This window comes from Martes martes (assembly GCF_963455335.1).
Source record: "Martes martes genome assembly, chromosome: 1".
NCBI lineage: Eukaryota > Metazoa > Chordata > Mammalia > Carnivora > Mustelidae > Martes > Martes martes.
Window position 1 is genome coordinate 104555369 of NC_137888.1, and position 22082 is coordinate 104577450.

The window sequence follows — 22082 nt, forward strand, 5'->3', positions numbered from 1 at the left end:
GCCCAGGTTCTTTTGGAGGTAGTTGAAATTCTTCTCTGCCCGTAACTCATGATAATGCCCTGATGCCCTCCTCTCTGGCCCTCTCTCCTACATCTGCTTCCCCTCTGCTCTATCTCTGCCTTGTCTGGTCCCTTCTCAATCTAACATGCCGATTGTAATTCTTCTCATTTTTCAAGTTTACCATTTTGATGGTACAGTACTTTTTCCAGTACTTTCCATAGTTCTCTAGTGTTCTGTGAAGCACATTTCTGAGAGAGAGAGAGAGATTTAAAGTCATTTATAAATCTAATTGCAGTGGTCTCTGTTCATAAGCAGTTACTGTGGACACCGAGGACCGGGACAGGGTCCTTCTCCGTGCTGTCAAATCAGCATCACTAGTATCACCTAATTTTATTTCCAACTAGTTTTAGGATGTTCATATATTCTCTCCCAATAAAAGAAACATGAGTACTCTGTTCTATACCATCAAGTCTATCATCCTCTTCCTCTCCCTGTGGGGTGGGATAGGGAACCAGCCTGCAGAAAGGAAATGCTCCCAGATGGGCAAAGGGCCTGTCAGGCTGCTGCCCCCTTCCCTGCATGGTGTGTTGGTGGGGGTGGGTGGAGTGTGAAACCAGAGCAGGCATTCTGGTTCACTCTGCTCGGTCCCTTCTCCCATCTACATCCTCTCCCCTCCCCCGACCGCAAGCCCTACATCCTCTTACCAACCTCCTGACTCACTTTTGAAATCATTTCTCTGTCTGCCGTGTCTATGTGTAAATAGAATGATGTAAATGAATGATTTTATGTTTTACTTCTATATGTTTTTCAATATTTGGGTCAGTTTGTATTTCTTGCAGGTACAGTCCTATGTGTTCTTGCAGGTGGAACACAGGTGCTGACATCTGTGTATGTGGATCTGGTTCCAAATGACCTGAAGGGAATATAATGGTAATTGAGCATTTGCACATAAATAGAACATATACATATGACAGCTGGGGGGGTACTATATGTGGAACCATGATCAAGTGTTTTATTTTATACAGATAAAGAAGGGAGGTGATGCACTGTACAAACAGTGTATCAGCTTACGTATGGGTCACTGTCAGTGACTCCCTTACAAAACACATTATGTTAATATTTCTGTATGTGGTCTGACATGCATATGGCACTATGATCTCTTACCAATGCTGACCATGCTCTATAGGTAACATATGAAAAGAATTGCATGGTTGAAAGTATGGTGAAGCGTTTAAAGAGAGCTATTACAAAACTTCCTAAAAATCGAGTTTGAAATAACAAATACAATGTTGTGTTTACAGTTTCAAACTCTGATTCAGTAATCTACTTTTAACCTATTACCTGTCTTACTGCCTTTATGACAAGAAACCCAAAGTTTTTTTATCTTACTAAAGTATTTGGGTTAATGTTTGGGTTTTCTGTCATGTTCTGAAATATGTACAATTACAAAATAATTCAAAATATTACTTGTTAAATGATAATGTTTGTTCTATTAGGAGAAGGCTAGAACATTTGGGGCACAAGAAACCAAATCCATAAAGCATTTATTTACAATCTCTTTCTTTATTAGAAATTTATATTCTCCTGATTTTGTCCAGTTACGTGCATGAAGTATTTTGAAAAAGGGGAAACAACTCAAAGGGGCCCTTTTTGCGGATTCTGGCTCACAGTCGATCATCAAAGTTAACAATCTCAATTAACTGAAGACGCGGTAGGGTGGGTACTTCCTGGAGTCGTCAAACACCAACAAGAACGGGAGGGGCGGGACCCATCACCTTCAGCAACCGGCCGAGTTGGCGGCGGAGGCGCGGGCCACGTTCGACTTTGGCAGTGAACACCAAAAGGTGCAGGAAAGTGCACTGGCCGTGCCGCAGGGCAGGCTCCCGGCTGCCGCACCCCCACCCTCCGCCGGGAGCCCCTGATTGGGTCCTCCCCAATCGCCGGCTCCAGCCCGCCCCCGCCCGGGGAAGGTAGCCGAGTTCAGCGCTGACTGCCCAGTCCTGGCCCAATATTTAAAGCGGGCAAGTTTAGTTCTTGAGACCACCGACTTTTGCTCCGACGCCAGGAAGACAGCCGACCTCTGACTTAGGAATTTAAAGAGCTGGGCTTGGACTTGGTGAGTTTTGCTTTAAGTTGTCTTCTAATTGGGGCTAGGCTTGAAGGTAAAATCATTGGGGGGGGGGTGATCCCTCCCCAATTGTATTTTTAAAAAGAACCGCTGTGGGGAAGCTTAGTTTGATGTAAATTAGGGTTTTCTTCTGTTGTGACTTAGGCCCCAGAAGCTCATGGCATAAGTGGCGTGACAAGAGATCTTTTTAAAAGACTAGCCTGCCCTTAGAACTCTTGGCTCTAAGAATGAAAATCAGATGATCAGAGAACTGCAGCTCAGTCAAAACTTACCCACCGTCTGTGCATAACTGTTGTGTGTTCTGAACGAACGGATCATTAGTCTAACAAATTCTACTTCCTAATGAAAAGTGTCTGCAGACCAGTTTCATATGGAATTCATATGTGTGATCAATCGTAACGATTAAAAAAAATGCTCTGCAGCCCACCGCACCCTAACAGGGGCCGAGGGCCCTCGTGGATGGAAATGTTGTCTTCCCTTCCGGATCACTAAATGGGGGAAGTTCTGGCACGCTTGCAGGGGACAAGCCTCAGCTCCGCGGATGGTTGGTTCTTTGTGCCGGGGACGGGAGACCGGCTCCCGTGGTCCGCAGAGAGGGCTCCGGGCCGCCCAGCCTCTGCCCCGCCCCTGCCCCGAGCTGCGGCCCCACTGCGCCGCGCCTCCTCACCGGAGCAGCTCTCGGGCTACGGGAAGGGAGACTCGGACTCTCCTTTAGCTTTCTTTGGATCCGGAGAGGTCTCCGAAGGGCGGACAGGGGAAGAAAGGAGAAGGGAGCCGCGAGGAGGTGAAGGCACGCCTGCTCGCATGGGTGGCTCCAGGACTTAAGGTTGGAATGCGCGCCGGGGCCAGGGCGCACGGCTGGAGCAGACACCCGGGCCTCGGCCCTCTGCTCTGGCCGGGACCGCGAGCGGCCCAGACTCGGGAGGCCCTAACCGCCACGGGGCAGGGTTGCCCGCCGCCCGCCAGCGCGGCGGGTAAAGGGAGGGCGCGTTCCCTCTCCGGAGCGTCTTTGTTCGCTCTGGCTGGCGGGCGCGGGCGCCCGGCAGCCGACACCCCGGGCCGAGTGCCGCCCGAGTGCGGCAGGTAGGTTGGGGCCCTGGAGCTCCAGTTGGGGTTAAGTTTTCTGGGGCCCAGCGGGTTCCTCGTCCCCCGGGGAGCTCCGGCGTGGCGGATACCGGGACGCAGCGCGGGGATACCGAGGCGGGCCAGAGCGCGGGAGCCCGCGGGCGAACACCGCGCCCTGTGGTTCCCGGATTCCGGATGGGATCCCCAATCGTGCTACCATCCCTGCGCTGCAGGGGTGAATTCGGGTAGAAAGCCTGCGTCAGGCTGGAAATTAGGAAGCCGCCAGACTGGGGAAACTTTTGGCGAGTTACCGACTAGGGAAATGGAGACAAGGAAGTGGGCAGGCAGAGGAAACTGGGAAAGGAGACCTCTTGTTACCGGTAGGTCTTGGCCACTCTATTTTAACTGCCGAATTTTATTTTGTAACCTGAAGTGACAGCCGGTTGCTTACTCAGATACAATATAGGTCAAAGTAGTAACTTTGCATCCGATTCTAACCACACAGCCTATATTTTTTCTTATCCAGTGTTGGTTTTCATAGGTTATGGGTCATGTTAAAGGGACACCGATGTTGTAACTGCACAGTGTCTGCTGGTGGCTTGTAGCTCTTATTTAGGGTAATTCTCTGATGAAAGTACATCAGTTAGAATTGGATTTGTTCCTCTGTGTCTTTATTTTGGGAACTTTGCCTGGTCCCTATGGGGGAAGGGAGAGGGATGTGAGAAACTGAAATTGACCCAGAAAAGGATGCTCAAAGATAGTTGTGTTCAGTGGTAGCGCAGAAGAGATCCCCTCTTGAACTTTCTGAAAGGGAAATTGGTGATTAGCAGCTGAAAAATTAGGTTGAGAAATTAAGTTTCTCAAAAGAAACTTAATGGTGGATTTTGTATCTTGTCACATGGGAGGGAGGACTGCTTTATTTGTTCAACTCTTTTTTAATTATTTTAAAGCAAGATAAACGCGATACCTGAAAGGTTTAAGTTAGACACTCCATATGACCCTACTGTCTCCTGCTCCTTCTCTCCGCCCCTTCCCCTGCTCCTACGAGCCCCCTCCATGTATTGAGCACTGGGAGGCTAAAGCTGAGGCTGACTCCCTCTAACTCACCTCAGTTCCCCTGGGGCTCACCCCCAACACCTTCTGATGGGGATGAGTGTTATGACAGGAAGATTTCAGGCTAAAGCTCAGAGAAGCTGTTTCCGAGGAAGTGAGAAATGAAGGGTGGTTAGGAAGCATCGGTGTTATTACACACAAATGACTTGCCCAAACAGAAAAGTCCCCCAAAACCTCAGAATGTAGAGAATAATTTTCAAAATAAACTGCAGGCTCTAGCAAGTAAAAACGTCACATTATATTTCCTTAAAATGGAGATCAAATTCCCCTTTTATAAAAGATTGATTCAAATAAAAAGATTGTAGGAAAGTGAAATAACTTTCTAATTCTTAAATATAGAACAGCTTGAATAATAACTCTTGGGTTTTGAAATGGGTCATCTTTTAAAATGGGTCACTTTGGCTGGAATCATTGCACTTGGTGACTTTCAAATAGGAAGTAGAGTTCTTTCTCAGGACCAACTACCCCATAATCTACATAACAGAATATTAGGATGTTATAAGAAAGAAACAGGGAGAAATTCAGGAGGAAGTGGTCTCTTTTTGAAGTAACATTGTATCCTATCTTTTTGGAATTTTGTACATGCTCAACTGAATTGCCCTAAGCTTTGCATTTTATAGCACATTAAACCTTTTTTGGAATATTTCCATAGCCATTATTTTATTCCATTCTTAGAATAATCTTGTTAGGAGCTGCATATATTGTGTTTATGTTCCGGAAATTAAGGCACAGCAAATTATTATAAGAGCTCTTCCATTTGCCAGCAAAGATTTAGCCAGAACGATGCAAATCCAGGATATTTTTCTTTTTCTTTTTTTAAGAGTTTATTTATTTGACAGACAGAGATCACAACAAGTAGGCAGAGAGGCAAGCGTTGACAGAGAGGGGGAAGCAGCTCCTTGCTGAGCAGAGAGCCCGATGTAGAGCTCTATCCCAGGACCTTGAGACCATGCCCCAGCCGAAGGCACAGGCTTAACCCACCGAGCCACTCAGGAGTCCCCCAAGATATTTTTCTTATATTATGCGTTTATTATATATATATATATATATTTATATATATATATATATATATATATAGGAGGTATAAGAATCTTCATACTGAAAGGCAAGAAACTTGATCAGGTGAAATGTAAACTTAGAATAAACAAAAGTGATTTTTTACTTTTCAATGCTGGAAGTTTAGAGACGGGCTTTTATCTATAACTTATTTTTTAAACTTTGTTTATATTCTGTAGTGAAGGCTTTGATCCTGGAAGACGATTTTCTACAGAAAGGAATGTTCTACCATGTCTGCAGGCAATAAGCCCCTAAAAGTCCAAGCTCAAAATACTATCACACAGCTTAGATCCACCTAAAATTTCATATTTTATCTCTTTATTCCTTTTCCTACAATTTTTTCTGCAACTTTTTGATAGTGCTCTAGGCAGAGCAAGTTAAAAAGCTTACTCAGCTTGGGTTTCCTCCATAATTTACAGGGCCTTATAATTTTTTGGCTGTGTCATCTTTGTAGAAATTCTTTTTTTTAAGTGCTTGTGGGAGCCATATTGTTCTTTCCTGTCAAAGATGATGGAAAGGCATGTTCAGCCAATTAGTAATGATACTACTGTTCTCAGTCTCACCAGTATTGGGATGTGTTAAGTGTCCCTTAGCAATCAGATCAGTATTTCTAAAAACTTATATCTAATAAGTATTTTTTGAGAAGAATATTAGTGTATAGTTTATCATTTTGAAAGGTGATTAACCCCTAAAGAACATTAGCTACTCACTAATGGTATTGACATGGTACAGATGTATGAACAATTTCTAGAGAGAGGAAATTAGCATAGATTGAACACCTGATTTGGACGACAATTTGTCAAATAAATGGTCCCAAATGATCCTCAGAGAAGACTGTGGCACATTGTTTAGAGCAAAGTCAAACTCAGGTGACCAGTAAATGGAAGCAACGGAATATGTCTACTTTTGTTCATGTTCTAAAACTCCTTTGGTTTTTCTACCCACGTGTCTCGATCAGGTCCCGATTCCAGATTGCACCAGAACACCTGCTTACTCCACTAGGGGGTTCTACACTGGAAACATCTCAGAAGCCTTCCCTGCATCCTGCCTGTGGCCTACTACACAGTATGTGGTAAATTCATATTTGTTGAATTAATTAAATGTAGGCATTACCTACTTTGGGGGCAGTTCCACCTAATGCCTGCAACAGGTAGATATTTAAATAAATGTTACTAATCTATTATAATAAATGTTGATTGAGACTGGAATGTTAAATACATCTTATATTTACACCATTATTTTTTGTATTCTGTAAACTCTCAGTCAAATGTTATTTCCAAATACAATAGAATAGGACATATGAACTGCCATTGGACAAGAAGCCTGTATGTCTAGCTCATATAATAGGTTTATACCAGGTTATGGTATCACCCTATTTTTTTTTAAGATTTTATTTATTTTTATTTAGAGAGGGAGCACATGTGCAGCAAGCAGTGGGGGAGGAGCAAAGAGAGAGGAAGAATCTCAAGCAAACTCCACGCTGAGCATGGAAGCCCACTGCAGGGCTCTGTCTCATGACCCTGAGATCATGACCTAAGCCAAAATCAAGAGTCACAAGCTTAACTGACAGAGCCACCCAGGTGCCCCGTTACCTTATTTTTAAATCACTATTTTTCATATCATAATAGTACCTCAGATGTGCCTTTCATATCATCCAATACTTATCCATCAAATAGTTGCTTGAAACATCCTCTCTGAGTCCTATACTTTTTACTCTCCTCTCCCTCCCTCCTCACTTCTTGACCCCCTTCTGCCCTTACATCCCCCAGTCTTCTTTGTGGAGGAAAGAGTTTCTGTACCCAAAGGACACAGACTCACGTCGCTTTTGCCTATTCTCTTATGCTACCGGGACCAAGAAAAAGAAGGAGGGAAAATTGAGGCAGAAGGTTAAAGAAAGGGTGGGTTACAAAGAGAGTGAGAACAAGCTCTGACAAAAGGCAGGGGATAGTAAAATGTAAGTGACTCCAGACTTCAGGGGAGCAGATTCTTTGCCTTGGTGGGTGCTTCTCTTGGCCCTGCCCCTCTCACTTCCCTGTCCTCCCATCTGCATGGACGCTGTAGGAAAAGCGGCTGGCCAGTGCCAGGGAGGAAGGCAGGTGCGGAGCTCAGGGAAGGACCTGGAACCCATCAGCTGCTTCTGAGCTTCCGCAGATTCTGGAATTTTGGAGGTTACGTGGTCAGCCCCGTGTCCAGGTGCCTCAGTTTCTCCTGCAACACAGGGAGCGCTTTCTCCCTCTTAGGTTGCTGTGAGGCTTAAAGAGTCTCTATAGAACTTAAAGCACTCAGAACAGAGCCCAGAGCACTGTAAACACTGTTAGGCTAGCAACTGTTGCTAGAGTGGGCAAAAGGAGAAATTTGTTTCTTAACTAGGCAAGAACAAAACTGACAAGAATTGTATTTAAAAGAGCAAGTGGCCCTGTCCACACAAACAACTATGCCTCAGGAATCAGTACAGAAGGCCAAGCTTAGAGAAGCAAGTGTTTGATCTCCCTGAGACCTACTTTGTATTTCTGCTTTTTTGTTTGTTTCAAACTCTGTTACCGGGAATTTTCAGTCACTTTTAATGTAACTCCTCTGAAATATAATAATACTCTATAGTCCCTCGCCACCAGTTTCCTTAGTGCTTGTCTTTACTTAGGGCCTGCCTTTACTTGTTTGCTCATTTGGTATTTCCTTGTCTTTTTTTTTTTTTTTCCTATAACCGGCAAACAGAAATCTACACCCGTGTTTAACTTATAAAGAAACGTATAATTTAGGTTACATAGACGGGGAACTTGTTACTAGATTCACACTGTGGGTTTTATAACTAATTTTCCCCTCTGTCCCACATCCATGCTTGCTACAAGTTGTAATTTAGAGTCTTTGGGTAACACTGAATCCAGAACTAACTCTGTATTGTTTCTGGATAGATAACAACTCTAGATGGTTTCTGATCTCTGCCAATGGCTTCAGCTAAATTTTTATAGCTAAAGTCACAGCCACAAAAACACCTAAAGACCCCAACTGGGTAGAATTTTTCCTTTTTTACAGGCTTTGTATTGGAAACACTCAAATATGGATTAAAGAATAAATACCAACTGAGGGAATATTTAATTTTTCACACTGAAGATGTAAGTTGTAAATTCAAATTTTGGGTTGTTACCTTCCCTTTTGAGCAAACGGAATAGGTAGTTTGTACTAAATGGTACCCAGCTGTGTTACTCATCACCAATGACTATAATGAATTTAACTAAGAAAAAATGTAGGAGAACAAATTACAGCATTTACCATAAATTTAGGGCTAAACCTGATTTCCTTTAACATGGCAGCTGGGCTCTTGAGGATTGGTCCTAGCTCTCTTTAGGGGGAATAGATGATTAGAACAAGCCAGGAAAATAATGCTTGGAATGAAGAGCAAAATGCCACCTAAGGATAGACAGAAATGTCATATTTCTTTCCTTTGAGTTATGCCTGGACAGGAACCAAAACTGTCTCATATGGGACTATAAGTAATACAACTTTAAATATCAAGGGTTGAAGTACTCTGGCTTTTTTTTAACTGATGTACTGAAGGAGCATCCTTAGTTTATAATTATACTTTTATGACCTTTCAGTTTTGTGCCCTAAATGAGTGCCTCCCCTGCCTCTCCCTGAAAGTGTGCTCTACCGAGGGGAATGGAGAGGGTTGGCCAGCCTGGGGATCCAGGAAGAGGGGGCCCACGTGGGGATGAGAGAAGGGACAATGCATGTGATGTCTTCTCCTTTTTCTGTGGGCAGGAGGGGAAGCCACAGCTAAGAGTGAGGGGCACAGACAGAGGGAGAAGATTGAGCATGGCTGATGAGGGGACAAGAGAGAGAGAGAAGGTCCAGGACAAGTGAAGGCTCCTCACACAGCACTGAGCCCTCTGCCCACAGCTCGATATCACCATCTGTAGTAACACAGTCGTCTGGGGGGTTATGCCTCCCCTGCAGCCTGAAGGCAGGAAGGACCCGAGATCTGGTGTCATTGGGGTGGAAGAGCTGGAACCAAGGAGAGGAGGATAAAGGTACCAGATGATTCTGCATCTGAGACAGGCAGGTGGGGAAGAAGGAAGGTCAGGAGATTGCCTGGTGGGGTGGGAGTGTTAGGGAGCAGGTAAGGGGTGGGCAGAGGATTCTGGGGGATTATTTAAGAGGCTGTGGTTGAAGAGCGATCAGACCAGAGAGTGTGCACTGGAATTTGAATTTTCAAAGGAAATGCAGTTGTAGGTGAAGCTGCCTAATTGACTTTCTTGCCAATAAGTTGAGTGTGTGGGAGGTATGTGAACAAAATGGTATATCCTTCATAACATAAGGGCTCCTTAGACTTGAGTGTTGCAGGTCTACTAAGTAAGAATCGGAAATACGGTTTCTCTAAGAGGAGATGTTGGTGATCTATTACAACAATGGCCAGAAACAATGGTCAAGAAACAGACGGTTGGAAGCAAAAATGGATACATTTTGAATTCAAACCCATGGGCTTTTTCTAGTTCCCGTTCCTCAGCCTTCAGGTCTCAGATTCAGTGTTGTTCCTCCTGGAAGTTGCCTCTCCTGCTCCACCTACCCCTGTCTCTCCCCTCCTGACTCCCAGCACAGACCCCACTCTTTGCCCCAGGGCTCTCCTCCTGCTCAGAGCACCATCAGGGGCCTTAATCTCTCCTGCCCTCCGACTGTCACCCTCTACCCTTCTTTACCCCATCTTAACTTTCTATGAACTAGCCCTTGTTAGAATAGTTCCTTTTTAGGGGCGCCTGAGTGGCTCAGATGGTTAAGCATCTGCCTTGGGCTTAGGTCATGATCTCCAGGTCCTGGGATGGAGCCCTGAGCCCGGCATCTGGTTCCCTGCTCAGTGAGGAGTCCCTCTGACCCTCCCCCTACTTGTGCTCTCTCTGCCTTTCTCTGAAAAAAAAAAAAGAAAGAAAGAAAGAAAGTAGTTCCTTTTTAGAAGAAATAATGATCTGAAGTTTTACAGAATTTGTACAGTATTCTCTTTCATTTGTCAAAAGATATTACCTAGTCCTTGAATTCAAACCTGCGCAAATAAATTGAGATGCCACATAAATATACGCATGCACGCATGGGCACATCAAGTAGAACACACACATGCACACAGGCGCAGAAAGTGAAATACACATGCATTCATGTGCACATAAAGTAAAATCAGATGCTTCCTTTTCTTTGCCTCCTCCCACTCCTCCTTCCCTGAGTTTCCTTCCTCGGGGCCCCTCTGCTCCTCTCTGGTCCTCCCAGCAGCCACCTTCCTTATGCTCAGAGCACTGCCCCCTCTGCAGTCCTGCTGCCTCCTCCAGTCTCACCTGACCGCCCCCCCCTCCCGGACTGCCCCACCCGCTGTCTCTCTCACACCTCCGCTCAACACCAGCCCAAACCCAGACACACTGTCCTCACTCCTAACTCAGGAAACCAGCTGCCCCTCCCGTGTGGCTAATGCTGGAAGCCAGATGTCCCCCTCCTCCTTTCCTCCCATCCCAGGCCACTTAGCAGGGAGCGCTGGGTTTGTTTTCCTCCAAAGGGTCTTCCTTACCCCTGACTTCCCTCCTCACTTCCGCCACCCTAGACCAGGCTTCCTCACCTCATTCTGCTTCAGTGTGAGGCCCCAAGGGAGCTGGGGGACCCATCTCCAGGCATCCCCCATCCATCCCGCGTGCCACCACCAGGTTAGTTCCTTTCATATGATGCTTAGTGCATGCATATTGACAAGGCAGTTATCGTTCAAACAAAAACTGAAACTTTTGTGACTTCTTGCTGCCCTCGGCACATGCTGACTCCTCTGCCTCATTTTCAAGGTTCCCCATAAGCGGGCCCCAATCTCTCTGCTTTCAAATACATGCTTGTATCTCAAATATTTGTGATGTTGTTATTTTTTTTTTCCTTTCTTGCCTGAAACAGATTGCTTCTTTTCTTGTAACCATCTAAATCCTGTTCATCCTCAGGTCCTCCTATCCTGCTGTCACTGATCTCTACTACCAGGGACTTGTCTTTTTTGCCTAGAGTTGGTATTGCCTAAATTAGTGCTGTGATGCTATCTGCAATTTACTGTGATCTGCTGCTTTTTGTCCTTGGAACTGAGTTTTCAAATGGGCATCATGAGTCTTGTCTCAACTAGACTGTAGATGCTTTCAGAGAGGAGACTATGAAATCCTACTGCATGACTCCCACCACGCCAAACTGGCATAATGATTCCTTAGCAAATACTCACTTACTTGTCGGATTTGTTGAAAGGTTGAACACTGAGGTTGTTTGACTTGAACTTAAAGTGTAGGCCTCACTATCATGATTAAAACTTCAACATTTTCATCAGGTTTTGTATAGTATTTCAGGATCCACTAAAGTAGACTCAACATAGAAATGGGTTACCAGCAAGAACAAAGTAGAAAAAAAAAAAAATCAGGGGTCATTTAGGGTAACTTGTAGTCCCTAGTTGTTTCTGGAAGTTTAAAGAGTTCTCTTGTGAAGAAATATTCTTGAGTAACTGTGGCGCACAGCTCCCAGACTGAAAAGCATTTGGGGTAGGGTCAGCCACCTTCTTTTCTGATGTTCCTATTCTTTATTCTTCTGGCTACTTCTGTTATGAAAGAGAATACCAAGAGAATCTGCTCCTTCTTTTCAGTCCAAATAGAAGCAAACCCAAGTTATAGTCCAAATATTTTCATACAGGTCTCGCTCAGTGGAGGAATGGGTTACATCCCAGTAAACCCACTGTAAGTTGAAAATACTGGAAGTCAAAAAAACATTTATACACCTAACCTACCAAAGAGCATAGCTTAGCCTAGCCTACCTTAAATGTGCTCAGAACATTTATATTAGCCTACAGTGGGGCAAAAGCATCTAACACCAAGTGTATTAGATACGAAAATGCTGAATAGCTCATGTAATTGAATACTGTAGTGAAAGTGAGAAAGAGAATGGCTGTAAGTGTAGTGCTTGTTTACCCTCATGATTGCCTAGCTGACTGGGAGCTGCAGCTCACCGCTGCTGCCCAGCACCACCAGAGACTATCATACGGCATATCACTGGCCTGGGAAAAGATCAAAATTCCCAATTTGAAGTATGGTTTCTACTGAGTGCATGTTGCTTTCACACCATCATAAAATACACAAATCGTAAGTCGGGGACTGTCTGTATTTGCCTCTGAGCAGTTCTTTGTCCTGTTCTCCCCTATGGTCTTTCCTGTTTCCTCTTCCCAGCAAGACTCTGAAGTCATCTGTAATTTTTCCATCCCCTAGATAACAATACATTGACATTCACCCCCAATCTGCAGATGAAGTCATGAACTCAGAGTGCAGGGAGGGTGGTTGAGTTGCACAGAGAACCTGGCCCCCAAAGGGGTGGCCCTGGGGCTTGCAGCCTGGGGCCTGGTCCCTGCACTGCGCACTGTGCACACAAAGGAAGCTGCAGGCACAGCATTCTGGTGGGCTGGTTCCCGAGCTCACAGGCATTATCTGGCTCCTCTGTTGCCTGGCAGGCCCAGCATTTTCTTTCCAGCTCCGGCAGGCCTGTGGGTTTCTCTGCGGTGGCCTCCCCTCCCTTTGGAACCGGAAGCTAGAAGATGTGTTTGCGACAAGCCCGAAGGCTCTGTGTGAAGTGGAAGAGGGGAGTCCATGGAGTGTGCATGGTGCCCACCGGCAAAGCCAGGGCTGGCGGGCAACGCTGTTTGGTTCTGATTCGTGAATTTAGACCATGGAAGGGCCTTTTGCTTCTGGTCGGGCAATGCTGCCTAGGGACTATGTTCGATTTGGAGGAGTCTGGGGGTTCTTTTGTTATAAAAGTGAAGCTGGGTACTGCCAAAGAGTAGTTCACCTTTCCTAATTGCCCCTGACTGATCTGACTGATCATCAGATCAGTCCCATCAGTGGGCTTTGGTTATGACTGGTATAAATCACAGCTAAACAATTCAAGCTGCTGAGGTGGGAGGAATCTTGTTTTAGAATTGCACGTGCTGTTCTGAACCTAACTAAGTAGTGTGGGTTGTTGGCTTTGCAACAGGTTCTTTGTCATTTTTTTCAGAAACTGTTTTGACTCTTTGAGATCAATGGGAAACAGTTGAAGAAATATAGGGAAATAAGGTAAATACACATAAATCAGGGGTGGGGAGCAGGGGGATAAATGCATGTTCTGGGCTGGCTGCTAGAATGCATGCTAGCAGCAGAACACACCAACCAAAGGAGTAATAGGCCCCATTCATTGGAGAGATACTAGGGCCTCTGTGAGTCAAGTGTTTATGTGGGTGTTGGAGGAGTCAGGCCTGTGGGCTGATTGTCTAGCAAGAAGCTCAGACTTGTAAACAACTGGGAATAGGTGCAAAGCGAGCTGACATTGCAACATTATGAGTGCAGCTGCTCAGAAATGAGAAGCTGGTTTTGCCTGTAGTTCCAAAGGTTACTCTTTGTGTCTTGCCCAGGGTCTGTTGGAATAGAAACTGCAGATTAGTCTCAACTGATAATTTTCTTAGAATTCTTAAACAGTTAGGGGATCTTAAAATCTGCCCTTAAGAATTCTCTGCTGCTTTACATTAAGCGTCCAGTTCCAGAGGCAGAAGGGGATATCCGCCCTCACAGGGGGACCTTTATCTAAGTGAGCACTACTAAGACCAAGAGGAGGTATCCCCTCCCCCCGGAATGAAAGTGATTCTGCGAAGTTTAGGCAGATGCCACCATCAGAAACTGATGTTTCCCACTCTTTTCCATTCTACTCGAGAGGATTGGGTCCACCAAGACCAGCCAAACCAAGAGGGGAAATTACTAATTCTGATCTATCCCTTGCTCTTTTGATGGTGAAGCACACACACACAAAATACATTTTACATTACAACCTGAAGCCACATATACATAAAACTGAAAGTTTCACAAAATGATACTTAAACTACTTTCAGTGCATTTATGCTGTTCTCTATTTTGTTCTTTCTTTTCCTTTTCCTTTTTAAAATACTGGTTGTGACTTCCTCAGAGGCACTAGCAAGTTTTAAAATCTATACCCTATGAGATAAGATGATTATCTCTGGACAAAGTCTCCATGAGGGTTGGCTCTGATCTCCCATACTCCTTGGACTTCTGCATGCCTGGTCTTTGCTGTTATCAGCCCAACATGGAGTAACTTTGGCAGATAGGTAACACAGCTATATGTAAAGGGCCAGAAGCTGGGAAGGAATTCCCACAGCCAAGGTTAGCCCAGCAGAGCAGGGTGCTCTCAGTGTATGCAGTTGGTTTCATAGCATGGCCGAAGGGCGGGGGGACTTGAGGTTGAGATCTTTGAGCACAAATGCAGAGCTTTTTTCCTGGGGCTTGTGATGTGGGCTCAGCTAACCAGCCAGCCCGGACTGAGTGGAGCTTGAGTGGTCTTTTCCCTGTCAATCTGAAGCTCAGGAGACTGATATGTTAACCCTGAGGGGAGAGAGTACTTCTCCAGGCAAAAGGATGTATCTTACTTCGGATAAGCCATGGGGGACAGAGTACTTGAGGACAGGAGGTGCTGTCTCCTAGTCATGAAAGAAAGGGGAGGACAAGTGACTGACTGGGCCTCCTGACCCCAGTTCTTCCCAAGTGACCAGCTGTTTGAGTGAAGGATGTCTCCACCCCCACCATGGTTCTTTGTACCAACATTCAGAGAATGCCTACCAGGTCAGACACTGACCTGCATGCTGAGGGCAGGGTGTCTACGACATCGTGCCCTAGTCACAGAGTTCACAGTGTAATTGGCAGAGACAGTTAAATTTAAAAAGTCAGTCTGGGAAGATGGGTGCAAGAATGTGCTGTGGTAATACAGGAAACCTCATCTTTGGTGGTAGTGCTGGAGGGTGTCCTCAATTCTGACTTCCCAGAAAAGGATGCCTGTGAAGATTATAGCATACTACTTATTAGCAAAGGGAGCAGGGCTCAGCAGGCCACAGGACTGCTGGTACAAAGGCCGCCACGTGTGAACTAGCAAGCATGGCTGAGCTTCCAGCCAGCACTCTGGTACTGACACCTGTTAGAGAGAGCGTCTGAAGGGGGTGAAGGAGCTCAGTTAGTTTCATGGTTAGATCTGAGTTTTATTTTTATTTATTATTTTTTTACGATTTTTATTTATTTATTTGACAGAGAGACAAAGAGACTGCGAGAGAGGGCACACAGGCAGGGGGAGTGGGAGAGGGAGAAGCAGGCTTCCCGCCAAGCAGGGAGCCCCATGCGGGGGCTTGATCCCAGGACCCTGGGATTATGACCTGAGCCGAAGGCAGACGCTTAAAGACTGAGCCACCCAGGCACCCCAGATCTGAGTTCTAGAAAGGTCACTCTAGGGTAGAGGATGGGTCGGTCAGGAATCGTTTTGGCTGCTGCACTCGTCTGGGTGAGAGGTGATGATAATAGGAAGAGGTGAAGAGAGATTTAGAAGAAGCAATTCACAGGATTAAGTAACTGGCTATGGAATGGAGGAAAAGGAGGACTTCCAGATTTCTGGCATGAACTGCATGAACTGCAGTCAGACACAAAGAAAGAGAAAATGGCAACAGCACGTGTTAGGGGAGAAGACTGTAGAAGGGGTGAGAAATGGCACTGGAGTGTCCCTGTGTGCAAGGTAATTATTTATCTATCTCCCTCTATCTATATTTCTGTGTATATTCCCATTTAACTTGCATAAGGACTGAGTTAAATGGGGTCATCCCGGGGTTTTTCAGATTGCTGCATTAGGTGCACGCCGCAGGGCAGCGGGAGAGCCAGCGCTGGTGTTCACATTGCTAGATTACAAAGATGGTGCTCTTTGGCTATAACCCTGTGCCTTCCTGGTCTGAATGTACTAAATTTGAGATGCCTGTTGAGTTTCCAAATGAAAAAGGAGGAAGAGGACTATATAGATGTGGGGCTCACAAAGTCATTTTGGTTTGAGAGAGTTTGGGCTGTGCTTTTGAAAATGTATCTTGACTCCCTGATTTACAAACCTTGATTTTTTAAAAGAAAATCTTATTCTTATTCCTGTCTTGTCTGGGGCAAGATTTAATGAATTTTAACTGTTATGAACTTTCTTTTCATCATTCACCTATTTTGCCTTGAACTATATACAGGCATAATCTTGGAGACACAGCAGGTTTGGTTCCAGACCAATCACAATAAGGCAAATATCATGATAAAGCACGTCAAATGAATTTTTTGATCTCCCAGCACATATAAAAGTTGTTTTTACACTATATTGTGATCTGTGAAGTGTGTCTAAAAAAATGTACATACCTTAATTAAAAAATACTTTATTGCTAAAAAATGCTAACCATCATCCAGGCTTTTACCAAGTCACAGTCACCTGATCACAGATCACCGTTACAAATATAATAACAAAAACATCTGAAATACTATGAGAATTACCGAAACAGGACACAGAGACATGAGGAGAGCAAATGCTTTTGGAAAAATGGCAACCCCTTGCTTGACGCAGGGTTGCCACAAACCTTCAACTTGTAAGAAAGGCGTTGTGCCCTAAAACGAGGGGTCCCTGCTGCTCCTTTCATCCTGGCTGCACTGCCGATCAGTATATTCCTGGACACACCCATGTGAGATTGTGAACTTCAAGTGTATAGGCTCATAGCCACTTGGGAGGCTTTTTATTTTTTAAGGTTGAGATGAGGAAAGGGCCTCCGTATGCTGAAGGGGAGGACAGTAGGGAGTGAATGGTTCTTTCCCTTTCCCTAGCATCCCCCTGCCCCCGCCAAGAAATACACATCTGTATGCCCCTGCTAAACACGAGCTACCTCATCACCTTCTATCCACATCTGGCACGTTACATTTCATTTTGAAGAACGAAAAGTTGTTTCTTCCTTTTTGGTCACTCTCACCCATTCACTTGGCATCTTTTCTCTTCCTGACTCTAACAGGTGGCACTTTACTGTCACAGAAGGAAGCCCATGGACTAGCTACACGAGGCCCGTCACCTAACTCAGTGAAGGATGCCGGTGTGGAAACACTCTGACGGGCCAGTGTCCTCCTCCTTCTGCGCGTTCCACTCTTTTGCAATCTCAGAAAAAATGATATGAAAAGACAATATTTTGTGACAGGAGAAGCTCCTACTTTTCTAATGACGGATGTGTATTAAGATGGACATCTGTTCTACACGATACCAAGTTCTACGGTCTCGAAGGAGCAAGCACCCATTTAAAACCAACCCGAAGTAAAAACGGAGCTGCATGGATGTCAGAATGTTTGTGAGTGGCAGAAGAGTAAAAAAATGGCAGTTTGTTCAGTTATTTGCCACTTGTTTTATACTAAGCCTCATGTTTTTTTGGGGACCCATCGATAATCACATTGTGAGCCATATGAAGTCCTATTCTTACAGATACCTCATAAATAGCTATGACTTTGTGAATGATAGCCTGTCTCTTAAGCATAGTGTGGATGGGGCGACTCGCTACCAGTACCTGATTAACCATGAGGAGAAATGTCAGGCACAAGACATCCTCCTGTTACTGTTTGTAAAAACTGCTCCCGAAAACTACGATCGACGTTCCGCAATTAGAAAAACGTGGGGCAATGAGAAGTACGTTCAGTCTCAACTTAATGCCAACATCAAAACTCTGTTTGCTTTAGGGACACCAGCTAACCCACTGACGAGAGAAGAACTGCAGAGAAAACTGGTCTGGGAAGATCAAGTGTACAGCGATCTAATCCAGCAAGACTTTGCTGATTCTTTCTATAATCTTACTATTAAATTACTTCTGCAGTTCAGTTGGGCAAACAGCTTTTGTCCTCATGCCAAATTCCTTATGACAGCTGATGATGACATATTTATTCATATGCCAAATCTTATCGAATACCTTCAAAGTTTAGAAAAAATTGGTGTTCAGGACTTTTGGATTGGTCGGGTTCATCGTGGAGCTCCTCCTGTGAGAGACAAACGCAGCAAATACTATGTCCCTTATGAAATGTACCAGTGGCCAGCTTACCCTGACTATACTGCTGGAGCTGCCTATGTGATCTCTGGCGATGTAGCCGCCAAAGTCTACGAGGCATCACAGACACTTAACTCTAGTCTTTACATAGATGATGTGTTCATGGGCCTCTGTGCCAATAAAATGGGGATAGTACCACAACACCATGTGTTTTTCTCCGGGGAAGGGAAAACTCCTTATCATCCCTGCATCTACGATAAAATGATGACATCTCATGGACACGTACAAGACCTTCAGGACCTCTGGAGGGATGCCACAGACCCCAAAGTCAAAACAATTTCAAAAGGGTTTTTTGGTCAAATATACTGCAGGATAATTAAGATAGTTCTCCTCTGCAGACTGACCTCTATTAACACGTATCCTTGTAGGGCCGCCTTTGTCTAATGGTACTTGAATATTGTATGTTTTCACTGTCACTGAGCCAAACCTAGGTGGAAAAACTTTATGTATTTGTTGATACCTTAAGTAAAATGAGTATGAAAAAATGAAGAAATATTTTGAAAACCCAGTCTATCAGAATGTTTCTTTGATTCTAGAAGCTATTCAGTGTAACTTATCTACTTCATGGCCCAAATTCATTTCAAGGAATTTATATTTAGAAAAGGTTTATGGAGACAAAACTAAAGGGAAATTCAAGTTCTCACTCGATGCCACGTGTATATTTGAGACATAGAGAAGTTATTAAGGTGCCTTGGTGTTAGATTAAGTGCTTTTGGAAAATACTAAGTGAATGTAAAGTACAACATTTCAAAGAAATGAGTATGTTGTCAGACCAGGTTTACAAATTAGTTTTTACTGGCGAGCACGTGACTGGGGGAGATGAGAGCAGCAAAGGATTGGCATAGGAGAAAGTACTTGAACCTGAAAAGAAAGTTCCTGTTCTTCAGAGGGGACTTAGAAAAATGTACACAATTTCTTTAGAAACAGCCAAATCAATTATTGTCACATCCCTGTAGCTCACTTACCTAGATAGTATTAGAATCATTTAAAATATATTTATATCTTTTTTCAAAGTGTAATGTGAAACTTGAGCTGTCATTCGCTCTGCCCTAACTGGTACGTCATGTGAATTTTTTGATTATTAGAAATGACACAAAACATGGGCAGTTCGTTGCTCACAAGGTCTTTCTCTAGGGAGAAATCATTGTTCATTCAAATCAGCCAATTTTAATGAATTTTTCAGCTGGTTTTTAAATATTCAATATCAGCCTGTTTTTAAGGTAGTTATTTGAATGTAGTTTGCAGAGAGGAATATAATAATGGAGAGGACTTCAAAAAGAAAGAACATTAAATGCCTCTTTTCTCCTTTTCTGTAATTTATAAAATAAAATTCTTAGTGTGTAAATTATTGTGACGATGACGAAAATTAGCCTACCCCTCCCCAACAACATCTCCTAAACCACAGTACTTTGTCAGATTCTAAAATCCAGAGTATTCAACATCAAATCAAAGCTATCCTACCTTAAAAAAAAAATCAGTTCTTTCATCAAAATGATTATCAGAGGTGTCATCAATTTTGAAATACTTCACACTTGAAAGCAGAACAAAGTGATAGAAATGTCACCAGAATGAGGTTTAAAATATTTGTGAAGCTTCCTATTCAAAGAGATGTGGCTGAGCTCTAAAAGAGTAAGTTGCGTTCATCTTACAGGGCATGATAGAAATGTGGTCATGATGCAAAACCTCCCCTCACTACAGAAAGAACTAGGTGATGTCTATTGTCACAGGGATTATATGACGTCCAAAATGGTGACTTCAGCAAAAGCAGTTGAACTGATTGTAAAACCTCTGTCTCTGCAGAGGTGACTGTTAGGGAAAACTAAGATGTCTCATTTCATTAGATGAGGTCTGAAACATGCAGAACATAAAACTGAAAGAACTGGCAAACAACTGGAGGATGATACATACTGTAATTTTTTGCAGATAGCTTTTTAATGTTTACAGGAATTTTTTGTTAATTTTTTTTTTCTATTTTGAAAATTGAGGCTTGTTTACATTGATTGCTCAGATTAATTTAGGATTTTTAACTAATGTCCAAACTACGGTGTCAACCATTCTGGGCTTGTAGTGACTTTCAGAGTAGGTTCAATGTTTTTAGATCATGACAGTTTCAATTTTCTGACCAATTTTAAGACCTGTAGATAACAAAATCACATTTTGACAAAGCTGGTTTACAATTAATTTTTATTAGTTGATTCTTTAATAACCTTTTGCCTTTTGGCCATACATACCCTGTATATCTATACTTGTAACTGTTTAAATTTTCCATTGGTTGAAAACATAAGTGTCTCTCTGGCCATTGAGATGATCTTGTTTACAGCAATACTTTCGTGAAAAAATTATTTATTTGCAAAAGAGCTCCCCTCAACTGTGTTCATCTTTTAATTTTTGCTTAGAATAGAATGGAACAGATTTAAATTTAAAGGAAATATGAAGGCACTTCCTTTTTTAATAAGAAGGAAATTGCTAGATGCTTCCTTCATCCGATTTAAAGTACTGAGAAGAATATTTGTAAATAAAAGGATTCCAGCCTTTTAAAAAAAGAAGGAAAAAATTTTTTTGGTGCTCTAATGCAGGGCTGTCTCAAAAATCGTCAACAAAGGGATACTGAACTATCAGCGTGGATGGTCACTTGAGTTAGACGATGGTTGTACACAGTGTTAATGCTAAAAACTTTTTACCTCTTGGTTGGTTTGCATCTTTTTTCCATATTATTAATTTTATACCAGTATGTTAAATATTTATATTATTTTGAATTTTGGTCTTGTATGGCAAAATAATTAGTGAGTTTTAAAAAATAATTCTGTGATTTCCAATAAAGAACTTGAAAATTGTCAGATGTGTATTTGCACAAACTTTTTAAACTCCTGTATGTGAACCCCATTTGTTTATATAATCAACTTGTTCTGTTTAATGTCAGGGAGGTCTGTAGGCCACAGCCTTAATCCTGTTGCTGTTCAGACCTGCTGCTGTGCCCAGGACAGAGGATTATCATGCCCTCTCTCATGGAACCACCTAAAATGCTTCTTTAGTTTGTTAAATGACGTATGCTAGAATGTCTAAGTTCGGGGAAGTCTTTTCTAATCAATTGTTCAGGAAAGAGATGAAAGCCTGCAGCGATGGGGCCATCAAACACCATTGGAAAGGGTTACATTTTCCTTTTATTTGCTATCATTAGGTGTCGGAAAGTAGATTCACATTAACTCTAGTCTTTGAAAGTCAGGAACGTTCTTAGGCCTCCTTCTGTCCGAGTGCTGCTTCTGTATATTTGTACATAGTATGTTCTCCTCTGCTTTTTACCCGATTCCTGCTCAGTTCTTAGCCTAAGATATGGTGTGATTCAATCTATATGTTTTTAAAACTTGGAAGCATGCGATTTTTTTGCTTGTAGATATTCTTTTGTTCCAGACCTCAAAGGCTCCTTACTGTTTTGAGCATCAAATCTAATCTCTTCAAGTTGGTCCCCAAGGCCTTATGGAATCTTTCTTTCCTTCTTGATTTCCCATAGCAGTATTTTTCCCACCGCCACTATCATCAGTCACGAATCTTATTCATGACCACACCTTGTGTAAGTTAACCAATGGAACATCATTTCCCCCGGACCTTTTGAAGTCTTGAAAATCCAACCCTAACTGTGCTCTTCCATTAAGCATCTCTTCCTCCCAAAATACATACTTAATCACATATATTATTGTGCTACTGACTAATTGTTTCATGTGTTTTTTCCTAGCTAAAATACAAGTTCTGAAGGTAGGGACTATGCACAGTGCTATCACAGGGGGCTTAAAGTAGTCTCCC

The 22082-nt window shown here is 43.4% G+C and overlaps 2 protein-coding genes across 2 annotated transcripts in view; one reads left to right on the plus strand and one right to left on the minus strand.

The window, feature by feature from the left end:
• The window catches only part of MCF2L2 (MCF.2 cell line derived transforming sequence-like 2), a gene marked incomplete at both ends in the record, with an annotated part of 253923 nt that overhangs the window by 77354 nt on the left and 154487 nt on the right, over positions 1–22082 (minus strand). The gene's annotated exons all lie outside the window — the stretch shown is intronic.
• B3GNT5 (UDP-GlcNAc:betaGal beta-1,3-N-acetylglucosaminyltransferase 5) lies at positions 1759–21114 on the plus strand. Its single transcript, XM_080820452.1, has 3 exons — positions 1759–2116; positions 6321–6427; positions 17214–21114. Exon 3 carries the CDS (start codon positions 17523–17525, stop codon positions 18666–18668), a length of 1146 nt encoding a protein of 381 aa, XP_080676578.1. The 5' UTR covers positions 1759–2116; positions 6321–6427; positions 17214–17522; the 3' UTR covers positions 18669–21114.